At 43.1% G+C, this 14,662-nt stretch overlaps 1 protein-coding gene across 3 annotated transcripts in view; it reads left to right on the top strand.

Annotated features, from left to right (window-relative positions):
• The first annotated feature begins 742 nt into the window (after positions 1–742).
• The window catches only part of Med1 (mediator complex subunit 1), a 42,345-nt gene continuing 28,425 nt past the window's right edge, over positions 743–14,662 (top strand). For all 3 annotated transcript variants that reach the window (XM_036195764.1, XM_036195762.1, XM_036195763.1), the window contains exons 1-4: positions 743–983; positions 4,958–5,064; positions 11,083–11,161; positions 14,586–14,640. In XM_036195764.1, the coding sequence (XP_036051657.1) occupies positions 959–983; positions 4,958–5,064; positions 11,083–11,161; positions 14,586–14,640 (266 nt within the window). In that variant the 5' untranslated portion in view covers positions 743–958. The remainder of the gene's footprint in view (positions 984–4,957; positions 5,065–11,082; positions 11,162–14,585; positions 14,641–14,662) is intronic.

Genomic DNA, 14,662 nt, shown 5'->3' with positions numbered 1-14,662 from the left:
TCTGCATGCTAAGCATGTGTTCTACTCGTCAGTGGCATGCCCTGTGAAATCTTACTATCTTTGAAAATATTCCTGACACCAAAACTCACCGAAGGGCTGGAGTGGTAACTCAGAGGTTAAGAGAACTGGCTGCTCTTCTAGAGGTCCTGAGTTCAATTCCCAGCACCCACATGGTGGCTCACAACCATCTGTAATGAGATCTGGTGCCCTCTTCTGGCCTGCAGGCATGCATGCAGATAGAACACTGTATACTAAATAAATCTAAAACACACACACACACACACACACACACACAACTCAATGAATATCTTTCAGTAAAGAGGTTATTACTTTTATAAATACTCTTTTTTCTTTGGTTTTTCGAGATAGGGTTTCGCTATGTAGCTCTGCCTGTCCTGGTACTAGCTCTGTAGACCAGGCTGTCCTCGAACTCAGGAGATCTGCCTCTGCTTCCCCAGTGCTGGGATTAAAGGCCCGCGCCACCACCGCCCGGCCAAAGAACTAATTTTAATTTACAAACTGTACATCTATCAAAATGAAAACATAGAGTTTCGAAAAGACGCCAACTCGGTGGGCGCACACACCTTAAAACGCAAAGGTGTGAGAACTGGGCAATCCGTGACGGGCCTGTTAGAAATCCCGCGGGAAGGACGACTCAGCCAATTTTCGCGAGACTTTGGTACTTTTTTTTTTTTTTTTTTTTTTTTTTCCTTCTTCCTCTGCCTCGCAGGAACACGATTAGTCTCGCGATCTTTGGGAAGTTCCGTTGGGGAAGATGGCGGCGGCCGCGAGCACCCTTCTCCTCTTGCCGCCCGGGACTTCAGACTGAGCCTTCCCCGGAAGAATAGGGGCCGCTGGTGCGCTGCTTCCCCGGAGCTCAGGCCTACTTGGTTCCCCGCTTGGAGCTGGGGAAAGGCTTACCCTCCTGTGGCCGCCCCAAGACCTCACCGCTGTCGGGATGAAGGCTCAGGGGGAAATGGAGGGTGAGTGACTGGGGGAGGGGGCTGGGAGGGGGCGGGACACAAGTGTGGGGAGCCAATCTCCGAGAGGAGGTGCGGACCCACGCCCCTCCAGGGCCACCTGGCACGGAACTGGAGCCAGGTGGAATGTGCGCTTTAGATTCTGATGGTGTCTTCGAGGTGGTGGAGCGCCGCCTCTGAGGGGGTCTCCCCGCCCCCCTTTGTGAAAGGTTTTCGGCACGATCGGGGACGAGGAGTTGAGCCGCGGGGTAGCTTAACCTGGTGGGACGCCAGGAAAGTGAACCGGAAACTTGTCTACTCTTTATTCCAGGAACGATATCTGAATATGACCTTAGAGACAGTAATACAGAGCAATGTGTCAGGGTAATGAAGGATGTCTTAGCGTGAGTGACACGGTGGGGTCTTTACGATAATAAAAGCTGGCAGCTAGTTCCTTGGAATGTCAATGTTCAAGTCCTGTGTTGTGTATTTAAAAACTGCTCTTTTAATGGTGCTTGAATGGCGGCTTTGTTGTTGTTGTTGTTTTGTTTTGAGACTGGGTTTCTCTGTGTAATAGCCCTGGAACTCGCTGTGTAGCCCAGGCTGGCCTCGAACTCACAGAGATCCACCTGCCTCTGCCTCCCGGGTGCTGGGATTAAAGGCGTCCACAACCACTGCCCGGTTTGAATAGTGGCCCTAAAGAGATACTGGAAGAATGTGTTCAGAACTGTAAACGGGCAGGAACAATTCCCAAACCAATTTCCCAGAAGAGGGCAGATAAGGGAAGAGATTGAATCTATTTTGTTTTGAGACAAGGTCTTTCTGTGTAGCCCAGGTTCACTCAGGTCAATCTTTCTGCCTCAACCTCCCAAGTACCGGCTTACAAACTTGTACCATCACGGTTACCTAAGTGTTTTGTTTATTTGTTTGTTTGTTTTGGATTTTTGTTTACTTTTGTTTTTTTGACCCAGAGCTGTAGCTCTGGCTGTCCTGGAATTCGATCTGTAGACTAGGCTGGCTTCGAACTCAGAGATCTAGCTGCCTCTGCTTCCTGAGTGCTGGGATTAAAGGTGTCTGCCACCTCCGCCCGACCAGGTCAGTTAAGAGTTCAGATTTTGGTTTAGATCCTTTCTTCACTACCTTAACTCAACTGGTTTATCCAAAGTGAAGTCATGACATTCTTAGACATACTTAGACATACTTAAACCATACTTAGACAAATACCACATTTTCTCTCTTAGGAGTCTAGATTTAAGTATGTGTTTGTGTATGTTGATTGTGAAAATACAGAATCATGTGAGGAGATTTTATTTTATTTTATATCAAGACAGGGCTTCTCCATGTAGCCCTGGCTGTCTTGGAACTGTTCTGTAGACCAGGCTGGTCTCAAACTCACAGAGATCTACCTGCCTCTGTCTCCTGAGTGCTGGGATTAAAGGCAAGTGCCACCACCTCCTGGCATGAGGAGGAGCTCTTAAGGGAAGAAAGGTTAATGGAATATGACATGAAAGTGGAAGGCAGGGCTGTTTGGAGGTTGGGGCATTGATGGAGTCAGAGAGGAAGAAGAATTAGACCAAAGGATAATGTCCTATATTAATCTGAATGCCAAAATGATCCCCATTATTTTGTATGTTAATTTATAAAATGATTTAGGGACTGGGGATGTAGATCAGTGGTTATAGCAAGAGTGTTCTTCTTAGGTTCAATACCTTGCACCAAAATAAAAGGAGAAAAGGGGGAAGCAACAATAATTATGCCCCAAAATTAATGGAGTCCATGTTTTCATACTGAAAACTATGTTTTTCTTTCAAAGTGTGCTCAAAACATATTATTTCAGGTATGGTATGTGTATCTATGTGATTAGAAATGGTTGTTTGTTTGTTTTTTGTTGTTGTTGTTCTATTTCAACATTTTAACAGAACCTGGGCCCAGCATGCCTGTAATCTCATTTATGAGAAGGTAGAGGCAGTAAGAGCAGGACTTCATGTCCTCTGCTGCTCAGCAGGTCCAAGGCCAGCCAGGCTGTATGAGACTTCCTCCAGGGGGAAAGGCTGGAGAGAGAACTTGGTCAGAAGGCAAAGTGCTTCTTGTGCAGAAGACTTTTTGAGTTTGAGCTGCAGTACTAGGGGGGGATGAGACAGGCAGGTCTTTGGAGCTCACTCTGTGAGCCTAATCAGTGAGAGACCCCCCAAAATGGTGTCTGTTTATAGTGGTACACATCCATAGGAGGTGCTGAAGGAGAGGAGGCAGGAGGATGGTCTGGGCCAAAACTCAAGCTTGGGGTAGCTCGTGTTAATAATCCCAGCACTTTGGAGATAGAGGTAGGAGCATCAGAAGTTCAAGGTCATCCTCCACATTTATTTATTTAGGGGTGAGGCAGTCTGCCATAGGGTGAATGTGGGGTCAGAGGACATCTTGCTGGAGTCAGTTATCCATCCACTGTGGATTCTGGGGTTGAACTCAGGCTGTCTTGTTTGGTAGCAGGTGTGTAACTCACACTGAGCCATCTCGTCAGGCCTCAAGGTCATTCTCAGCTAGATAGACCTGGAGGTCAGCAGGGGCCATGAGACACCATCTCAAAAAGGAAAAAAGGGGTGAGGGGTTGAAGATAATGGCTGAGTGATTAAGAGCCCTCACTGTTCTTGACATAGGTCCAGGGTTCTGTTCCCAGAACCCACATTCCCTAGTTTTAGGGGTCCTGGTGCCATCTTCTAGCGTCCTGAGTAATGAACAGATGTGGTACACATGAATGCTAAAAATTCACACATAACATAAGTAATTTTTTTTAAATATGTATTTTATGAATATGGTTGTTTTGTCTTAATGTATTTCTGGGTACCAAGTGCATACCTTGGAGGCCAGAAGAGGACATCATATCCTCTGGGACTGAAGTTACATATGATAGTGAGCTGCCATGTGGGTGCTTGGATTTGAACCCAGATCCTCTGAAAGAGCAGCTAGTGCTCTTAAAAGGATAGGTTGGGCATTGTGGAACACTGCTTTGATCCCAATACTCAAGAGACAGAGGCAGGTGGATCTCTACGTGTTCAAAGCCAGATTGTTTAAACCCTGTCTAAAACCAAACCAAACTTCTGTCTGGGCTGGGAAGATCCCTTGGCCTCATGTAAAAGACAAGGACAGCCTGGAGCAAGTTGTCCTCTGACCTTCACAGGCACTGTGGTAGGTTCATACCAGTACTCACGTTTATATGACGCACACAGACATCCAGACACAAATAGTGACTAGTAGTATTTTAAATGTTTGTTTTATGTATGTGAGTGTTTTGCTTGCATGTATGTCTATGCACAGCATGTGTGCCTGGTGCCTGTGGAGACCAGAGGAGGGTGTCAGATCCTTTGGAACTGGAGTTAGAGATGTTTGTGAGCTGCTATATGGATGCTCGGAACCTAACCAGGTCCTCTGGAAAAGCAACTGGTGCTCTTAAGTACTTAGCCATTTTTCTATTGTTTAAGACAGGGTCCTACTATGTAGGTTATGCTGTTATTGACATTGCAAAGATGTGACTACTTCTGCCTCCTGAGGCTAGGATAGAAAGTGTACATCACTATGCTTGGCATAAAAATTGAAAGCTCATTTCTGAGCTGGACATAGTATATAACTAGTCACAGCTATCCAGGAGGCTAGGGCAGGATGATTGTTAGGGCCTAAGACTTCAAGGCCATCAAAATGGACAACATAGTAAGACCCAGTCTCTTAGGAAAATAAGTTAGAAAACTGTGTGTGTGTATGAATGAGTACATTTGAGACATGGTCTTCCTCTGTAGCTCAGGCTGGCCTTGAATTCATAAACCTCTCTCAGTCTCTTCAGTGCTGGCCTTGAAGATGTGGGCAACCATCTAGCTTTCTTTGTTTTGGAGTAAATGATATTAAAAATATTTTGACAGTTCCTAACTGAAGTACAAAGCTTCTTTGTAAGAAAAATGATGGAAGGTCTTGATATGAGAGTGTCTAATGATGTTTTCTGCTTTACATTATAGAATCGGAAAAGCTGAGTAAGATGAGTTCCCTCTTGGAACGGCTCCATGCAAAATTTAACCAAAATAGACCTTGGAGTGAAACCATTAAGCTTGTTCGTCAAGTCATGGTGAGAATTGTGACTAAATGGGTAAAATGCTGAGAGGATTGTTTAATAAACTAGCCTTTCTGTGTCTAATTGTTACTAGTTACAATGCTGTATCCTCACTTACTCCTCATAGAACAGCCGAATCCATGTGGGTATTGATTTCAGGGGCCAGCTTAGGAAGGAAGTGGCTTGAATTCCCATATCCACAGTGGATTCATGCTAGGATTCCTCACAGATCCTAAAATCCATGAGTCCTTAAATTCCTTGTTTTAAAAGGCATTGTCGCCAGGCAGTGGTGGTGTACGCCTTTAATCCCAGCACTCGGGAGGCAGAGGCAGGCGGATCTCTGAGTTCGAGGTCAGCCTGGGCTACAGAGCTAGTCCAGGACAGGCTCCAAAGCTACAGAGAAACCTTGTCTTGGAAAAAAAAAAAAAAAGAAAAGAAAAGAAAAAAAGAGAAAAAAAAGGCATTGTCAGCCAGGCGTGGTAGCACGATTTTTATCTCAGCACGTGGTTGCAGAGGCAGGCAAATGTCTGTGAGTTTGAGGCCAGCCTGGTCTACAGAGTGAGTTCCAGGACAGCCAAGACTCACAGAGAAACCCTGTCTTTTTGTTTGTTTTTGTTTTCTGAGACAGGGTTTCTCTGTGTAGCTTTTTTCTTGGAACTTGCTTTGGAGATCAAGCTGGCCTTGAACTCACAGATGCAGCAGGCTCTGCAACCAAGTGCTGGGATTAAAAATGTGTGCCACCTCCAGCCGAAACCCTGTCTTAATAAACCAAAAAAAAAAAAAAAAAAAAAAAATCAAAAAGACATTGTCCTTGTACACTGTAAACATTCTCCTGAGCACTTTCAGCAAATCTGTACATTACTTACAATAGTTAAAACAGTACAGATAACATGTAAATATTTGTTATGCTGTGGTGTTCATTGTCAGTATAGAGAAATACTGTTTCTAGTTCAGAAGCAGAATCTTATGTATCTCTCTCAGGTCTTGAACTTGCTTTGGTAAGGCATGTGCCCAAACTGGCATTGAACTTGTTCTGTAGCTCAGACAGGCTTTGCACACAAATCCTCCTGCTTCAGCTTCTCGAGTAACCTGTATCATGGTCCTTTTGAGTCAGGTCTTCTGTGTGGCTTAGGTTGGCTTTGAACTTGGTATACAGCCTTTGCTTCCCAGGTGCTGAGAGTTCAGTGAAGTACCACCACCCCTGCGCTATTCGCGTTTTCTTTGACCTGTTTGAAAATAGGGTCTCATCTATTTTTTGTGTGTGTGTTTTTGATTTCTAACTCTTGTTTGGTGCCCATTCACTGTTAATGGTCCCCTATGGTATTATTACTTCCCTTTGAGTCATAAGCCAGTGTAGTGATACTTGAAATACCTAAGTGGAAGGTGGGGCGCTGGAAAAGTATAGTAGCTGTGTGCTATATGTCCATTAGTATTACTTAGGGATAGAGAACAGTGATTGGGTTTGGGATTGTTTCACTTAGTTTTTAAGAATTCTGTATATAAATTCGGCTTTAATGAGACTATTCTCTCCTCCCTACTAAAGTTCACTTTAGTTCCAGGTAAGGCTAGTTTATTACCGTTAATCTGTCCAATCATCAGACTGTCACTAGTGGAAGAACTAAGTTCATTAGTGAAGAACTGTAGTTTAGAGGTAAGGGGTGTAATTAATTCAGTGGTAGAACATTTGCCTAGTATGTATGAGGTACATGGTGTTCATTCACTAGCAACAGAGGATAAATGAACCAAAACCAAACCCCTGTATTTCAGACTTGATTGCATTGCAGTACTTTACCAATGTGACTTTGAGTAAATTATGTAATCTCTGTGAATTTCTGTTTTCTCATGGAAGCATATAATGCTGGTTTGCTATTCCAAGTTTTTTTTTTTCTTGTTTTGATTTTGTATGTATGTGTTTTGTCTGTATGTATATCTGGGCCAGAAGAGGGCATCAGATCCCCTGGTACTTGAGTTACAGATAGTTGTGAGTCACCATGTTGGGTGCTGGGAATCAAATCTGGGTTTTCTGTAAGAACAGCCAGTTCTCTTAACTGTTGAGCTATCTCTCCAGCTCCTGGTTTGCTTTTCTACATGATTTTGTATAGCAGGAACCTTATAAGTCTTATTAATAAAATCAAACCTGAGGCCAGTTATTGGGGTGAGTGCTAGAAGATCAGAGGGACAGAACAAGCCACAGCTTCCTCACCTTGCCAGTTCCTCAGCTGATTCTGTTTCCTCAGACTGGAAACCTCTGTGTCCTCATCCAAATGGATCTCAGCTGAACTGCTGCTTGAAGCCTGAAAGCTTAACCAGCCAAATGCTTCTAGTTTCTGGTCCTCACGCCTTATATACCTTTCTGCTTTCTGCCATCACTTTCTGGGATTAAAGGTGTGTGTCACCATGCCTTACTGTTTGTAATGTGGCATTGAACTCACAGAGATCAGCCTGGCTCTGCCTCCTGAATGCTGGTATTAAAGGCGTGTGCTAATACTGCCTATCCTCATGTTTAATATTGTCTCTGACCCCAGATAAGTTTACTAGGGTGCACAATATTTTGGGGAACACAATACCATACCACCACAATTTTGTTGTAAGGATCATAGGAGCTAGCATACTGGTGAGGGTAACCTTGAAATGACCTTTAGCCCACATCCTCCTTCTACCTCTGAGTGTTGAGATTACAGGCAAAGGCCACCATGACCAGTTACTGCCTTGCTGGAGATTGAAGCCAGGGCTTTGTGCATGCTGGGCCATTGCTCTCCCGGCTAAGCCATATCTCCATCCTGGTAAAAAGATTTTGAAACTGAATTTTATATATGAGTGCATGTGCATCTTCATTTAGTTTGCATACAAAAAAGTACCTTTTTTTTTTTCCCCTCAAGACAGGGTTTCTCTGTGTAATAGCTCTGGTTATTTTGGAAATCCTTTTGTACACTAGATTGGCCCTAAACTCTCAAAGATTTGCCTTCCTTATATCAATAAATCCTCATAAACAAAATTTCAGTAATGCTTAGAAGTTCATGGCCTCTGGAACCAAAGAACCAGATTAAAATGCAACAGTGATATCAATGGGTAAAAGTTCTTAGTATCGTTTTGTTGTTTTATTTGGAGGCAGGGTTTCTCTATAGTTCTGGCTATCCTGGAACTCACTCATATATTTATTATGTATACAGCATACTGCCTGCACTTATCCCTGCAGGCCAGAAGAGGGCGCCAGATCTCATTACAGATGGTTGTGAGCCACCATGTGGTTGCTGGGAATTGAACTCAGGACCTCTGGAAGAGCAGCCAGTGCCCTTAATTGCTGAGCTATCTCTCCAGCCCCTGAAACTCACTCTTTAGACCTGATTGGGCTCAAACTCTGGAGATCCACCTGCCTCTACCTCCCTAGTGCTGGGATTAAAGGTGTCGACCACCACCACCCAGCCAAAAAATATTTTTTATTTCTTGCTTTTTTCTTTTCGTTGTTCCACAATTTGCTCTCTGTCTCATATATTCCAAACTGGTCTCAAGCATATAATCTTTCTGCGTCTGCCTCCTGAGTGCTGGCATTACAATCATGTATCACTGTTCCATTAAATTAAAAAACAAAAAACAAAAACCAAACATTTATTAGTCTTTAAGGCAGAGTTTTACTATAGCCTGATGTGGGTTCTGGACACTAAACTCAGGTCTTCTAGAGGGGCTGCAAGTACTGGCAAATACTGAGCCATCTCTCCAGCGCACCTCCTTCATTAAAAAAAAGAGTTGGGGGTTTGTTTATTTTTATATTACATGTATGAGTGTCTTGTCTTTGTATGTATGTGTACTCTGTATCTGGTGGCCAGAGAGTTAGTTCGGAAGAGGCATCTGTTGATCCCATGGAACTGGAGATACAGATGTTTGTGCGTGGCCCTGAGGGTGACTGAAATCAAACCTGGGCCCTCTGCAAAAGCAACAAGTACTCTTATTTGCTGAGTCATCTCTCCAGCCCCTCCAGCCTTTTTTTTGGGGGGGGGGGTTGAGACAGGGTTTCTCTGTGTAGCTTCGTGCCTTTTTCCTGGAACTCACTTGGTAGCCCAGGCTGGCCTCAAACTCACAGAGATCCACCTGGCTCTGCCTCCTGAGTGCTGGGATTAAAGGCATGTGCCGCCACCATCACCTGGCCCCTCCAGCCTTTTTTTCAGACAGGGTATATGTTGCTCTCAGTGGCCTGGAACTTGCTATAGAGACCTGGCAGGCCTTAAAATCACAATGACTTGCCTGCCTCTGCCTCCCTAATGCTGGGATTAAGGTGTGTGCCACTATGCCTTATAGATTTATTTTTATTTTCATTTCTTGAGTGTTTGCTCATGTGTATGTAAGTACACCATGTGAATGCAGTCCCTGTGGAAGCTTAGAAGAGAGTGTTGGGAATACTGGTACCTTAAGTATGGGTGCTAGGAACTGAACCCTGGTCCTGGTCCACTTGCAAGTACAGCAAGTGCTTTTTTAATCACTGAGCCATCTCTCTAGTCCCCCAGAAAGCTTATTTATTTTTATTTATATACATTGGTGTTTTGTCTGTTAGTAGGTATCCTGGAATCAGATCCCCTGGGACTAGAGTTATAGACAGCTGTGAGCTGTTATGTGGGTGCTGGGAATTGAACCTGGGTCCTCTCAAAGAGCAGCCAGTGCTTTTAACTGCTAAGCCATTTCTCCAGCCCCCCCCCCCCCTTTAATTGGTTTTTCAAGATACAAGATAGGTTTCTCTGTGTAGCTCTGGCTGTCCTGCAGCTCACTCTATAGACTAGGCTGGCTTTGAACTCAGAGAGCCACCTGCCTTTGCCTCCTGAGTGCTGCTGGGATTAAAAGGGTGAGCCACTACTGATAGGTGTTTGTTTTGTTTTGTTTTAAGTTACTTATTTTATTTTACGTGCATTGGTGGTTTGGTTTTGTTTTTCGTCCCCTGGAAGAGCAGCCAGTGCTCTTAACCGTTAAGCCATCTCTCCAGCTCCTTGTTTTTGTTTTTTGACACAAGGTCTTAGTATATAGCCCTGGCAGTCTTGGAAACCCCCTGTGTAGACCTGTCTGGCCTTAAACTCACAGAGATCCTCTTGGGATTGAAGGCATTTGTCACCACATCTGATGATGATGTCACTTTGTAGGAGGTAGATCTCACTAATAACATTTAGGTTCTTAACACTTTTTTTTCCCTGAAAGCTTAGCCTGTATTAGAAACTAAAATACATTTTTTTTTACTATTACATGTAAGTATGGATATATTCATCTATATGAACTTTTCCTTTGGGTAGGTGGACAGGATAGCAGGTTGATGGTATACACCTCTAATCTCAGTTCAATGGCCATTCTAGGCTATAGGAGGAGTTCCAGACCCTAAAATACTTTGGGTTGTAATGGCCCTGCAGGTAAAGGGGGTTGCTGCCAGGAGTGATGGCCTGCATTTGGTACCCAGAACCCATATGGTGGAAGAACAGAACCAACTCCTAGACATTGTACTCTGACCTCCATGTGTGTCCACATGACTCTTTGTCTCATACACACAGATAACTTAATGTTAGGAAATACATTCCCGTTGCTGGGCAGTGGTGGCCCACACCTTTAATCCCAGCACTTTAACCCCAGGAAATCAGAGGCAGGTGGATCTCTGAGTTTGAGGCCAGCCTGGTCAACAGATTGAGTTCCAGGAGGGTATGCAGAGAAACCTTGTCTTGAAAAACTACCCCAAAAAAAGGAAAAGAAAGAAAAGAAAGAGAGGGAGGGAGGGGAGGGAGGGAGGGAGGAAGGAAGGAAGGAAGGAAGGAAGGAAGGAAGGAAGGAAGGAAAATAAATAAATAAAATACTCCCCTCCAAAAAGAGTTCTCAGGAAGTGGAGGCTGGAGGATCAGAAGTTCAAGGTTATTCTTTGCTACATAATAAGCAAAGCCTGCCTGGGCTAGAAACTTTATCTCAAAAGAAACAAAAGAATCTGTAACTTTCCTACTAGGTTAACTGTGTTTAACTGAAACATTGGTTTGGTTGATGTTTTTGCTTTAATCATTTTGTGATTTGGTGCAGGAGAAGAGAGTCGTAATGAGTTCTGGAGGGCATCAGCATTTGGTCAGCTGTTTGGAGACATTGCAGAAGGCTCTCAAAGGTTTGTACATACCTTTGAAATATGTTGCTTTTATTCAAACTCACATAAAGGAGTATTTGGGGGGATGGCTAACTTCCAAACTTAAATAGAAATACAAATTAATTTTCTATATTGAATGTTGCTTTTATTTTCATTTATGGAGTTGAAATGAGCTTGTTTCTGAATTTTTAAATTTTATTGACTTATTTACTTTATGAGGGGTGTGTGTGTGTGTGCGCGCTCGCGTGTGAGGGGGGTCAAATGTATACCACATGGAGGACAGAATTCTCTTTTTTGGGGGCGGGGTTTGGAGACAGGGTTTCTCTGTGTAGCTTTGTGCCTTCCTTTCCTGAATCTCGCTCTGTAGACCAGGCTGGCCTCAAACTCACAGAGATCCGCCTGCCTCTGCCTCCCTAGTGGTGGGATTAAAGGCATGCGCCACCACTGCCTGGCAGGTTTCTCTTTGTAACAATTTTGGCTGTCCTGGGGCTTGAATCAGAAATCAGTTGGTTTTTTTTCCTTTCTGCTGTGGATTATGGGAATTGAGCTCAGGTTGTCAGGCCTGCAAGATAAATGCTTTTTTCCAATTCAAAAATATTATCTCAATTTTGAAGCATTTATTATTTATTTGTTTGTTTTCTGAGACAGGGTTTCACTATGTAGCCTTGGCTGCCCTGAACTCAACTATGTAGACCTTGAACTCAAAGAAAGCTGCCTGTCTGTGCCTGCCAAGTGCTAGGATTAGTGGTGTATACACCACCAGGCCTGGTTTGGAATATTTATTTATTTATTTTTACTTTGGGCTTTTTGAGATAGGGTCTTACTATTACAAGTCAATATTCTTGCTGTCTTTGATCTGAAGATCTTTCTACCTCATTCTTCTGAGAACTGGGATTATAGGTGTATGTGGTCATACAGGACTACAACTTAACTTTATTTTTAATATTAAATAATAATGATTGGCTGGTATATACAAAGCTATCTGTACTGGGGCCAGGGATGAATAATATGTGTGAATGTATGTATGTACCATGTGACTACAGTGCCAATGGGTCAGAAGAGGGCATCAGATCCTCAGGAACTGGTTGGTATTCCAGATGGTTGAGAACCATCATGTGGGTGCTGGGAACTGAACCTGGGTCCTCTGCAAGAGCAACAAGTGCTCTTATCTGTTGAGTCATCTCTCCAGCCACTTCCCACTCCCTTTTTAGAAGTGGTTGCATCTAATCCACACAGGTTGAAAAGTCTTTATGTAGCCAAAGATGACCTTGAACTCTTGATCACCTTTGCTTCTACCTCCTAAGTGTTGACACTATTATGGCTTGTGCCATAATGCCTGACCTCCATTGCACCTTTGATTATTCATTCATCTGTTTATAGACACTTGGATTGATTTCATCTTTATTTATTTTGTTTTGTGCTGGAAGTTAAAACCCGACCTCACATGCATTAGTACTGAGCTACAGCCTCTAGCTCTCCATCTTTGATTTTTACGAATAATACTGTGAAAATTATGTCTTTGTTTTTGGGGGAGCTACCTTTTGAACTAAAGGTAGTTCAGAGTCTATGTATGCAAGTAAGCTGTCTGCAAGTACAGTGTATCCTGAGCCAACTATTGGGGTTTTGGTGATAGAAGTAGAGTCTGAGACATCATGAATGCTGTGTGTTCTACCACTAAGATACATCCTTGACTCTCTTTATGTTGGTTTTCATATTTATCTTCCTTATTCTAGCATTAATAGATAGCCTAGCTTCATGAGTGTAGCTAGGAGCAAAGGTGTACCATGATGCCTGGCTTTGTATTACTTTCTCTTTCTTTCTTTCTTTCTTTCTTTTTTTTTTTTTTTCCAGAGCTGAGGACTGAACCCAGGGCCCTGTGCTTGCTAAGCAAGCGCTCTACCACTGAGCTAAATCCCCAACCCCTTGTATTACTTTCATATGGTTTCTATAAGTTAAAGATTCCTTGACCCAAATAAGGAGTAATAAAGGAGTATGCTGGGCAGTGATTGAGTAAGCCTTTAATCCCAGAACTTGGGAGGCAGAGGCAGGTGGATGAGTTCAAGTCCAGCCTGGTCTGCAAAGCAAGTTCAAGGGCTACATAGATAAACTCTTGTCTTGGAAAAAAAAAAAAAAAAAAGAATGACAAAGATGAGTAGCATTTTTAGCTACTTTCTGGGTTGGGTTTGTGGTAGTTGTTAAGGCAGAGTCTGATAGACCAGTCTGACTTGGAACTTATATAATGCAGCGCAGGGATGGGATAACAGATGTGTATCTTCATGCGTGGTGTTCATGTTTGTCTATTTTGTATTTTGAGACAGGTTTCACTATATAGCTAATGCTGGCCTTGCTCCTAATCCTTTTCCCTCTGTTCCCCAAGTGTTAGTTATATTTAGTCTCATAATTTTTCTTTCATTCTTTTTTTGGTTTTGTTTTTTAAGACAGGGTTTCTCTGTGTGTCTTTGGCTGTAAACCAGGCTGGCCTCCTGAGTGCTGGGATTAAAGCCATGAGCCACCACCACCCGATTAAGTAGATCTTAATATTGGTTACTTTCCATATTTCTATTTAAAAATACTTAACAAAAGCAATTTAAGGAAGGAAGGAAGGTTTGAATTTTTTTTTTCCTTAGAGTTTAATCATGGCAAGGCAGCCTGAGTTAGGCAGCTGGTCACAATGCCTCTACATTCATACAGTGAGTGCTGGTGTTCAGCGTACTTTTCCCTTTGTCCTGTTCAGTCTAGGACTTCTAACAATAGTATTGTGCCACCTGTATTCAGAGTGGGTCTTAGCTCCTCAGGTAAACCTCTTTAGAAAAAACACCTCTGAGCTGCAGAGATGGCTCAATGGTTAAGAGCACTGATTGTTCTAGAAAATCTGAGTTGGATTCTTAGCACCCACATAGTAGCTCAAAACCATTTTTAACTCCAGTTCCAGGGGATCTGATGCCCTCTTCTGGACTCCGTGGCCACCCATATATATAAAATTAAAAAAAAAGAAACACCCTCAAAAACACACAGAGCCAGATGGTGGCGGCACACCCCTTTAATCCCATCACTAATGAGGCAGAGGCAAATTGATCTTTGAGTTCAAGGCCAGCCTAGTCTACAGAGTGAGTTCCAGGACAGCCAGGGCTACACAGAGAAACCCTGTCTCTAAAACCAAACAAAAACCAATGGACAGCAGTATGTCTCTTTGGTACTTCTAAATCCAGTCCAGTTGACAATGAAGGTTAAGCATCATAATCACTGTGCTGATATCATTTATTTACCTAGTCACCATATTACCTCGTCACCTGATTACTAGGTCACATCTAAACATGGTGCAGATTATACACATCTGAACATCTGAACTATTGAATAATGTTTAAGGGTGTGGAAGGAAGGATATACTTGTTGATTTGGAATAATCTTTATAAATTCCTTTTCTTCTCTCCCCGTCTTTCTACAGTAACATCTTTGCCAGCAATGACTGATCGTTTGGAATCAATAGCCAGACAGAATGGGTATGTAACCTAATCTGTGGGC

Source organism: Onychomys torridus, chromosome 8, assembly GCF_903995425.1.
Source record: "Onychomys torridus chromosome 8, mOncTor1.1, whole genome shotgun sequence".
Classification (NCBI taxonomy): domain Eukaryota; kingdom Metazoa; phylum Chordata; class Mammalia; order Rodentia; family Cricetidae; genus Onychomys; species Onychomys torridus.
This window is presented reverse-complemented; position numbering and strand designations above follow the sequence as displayed.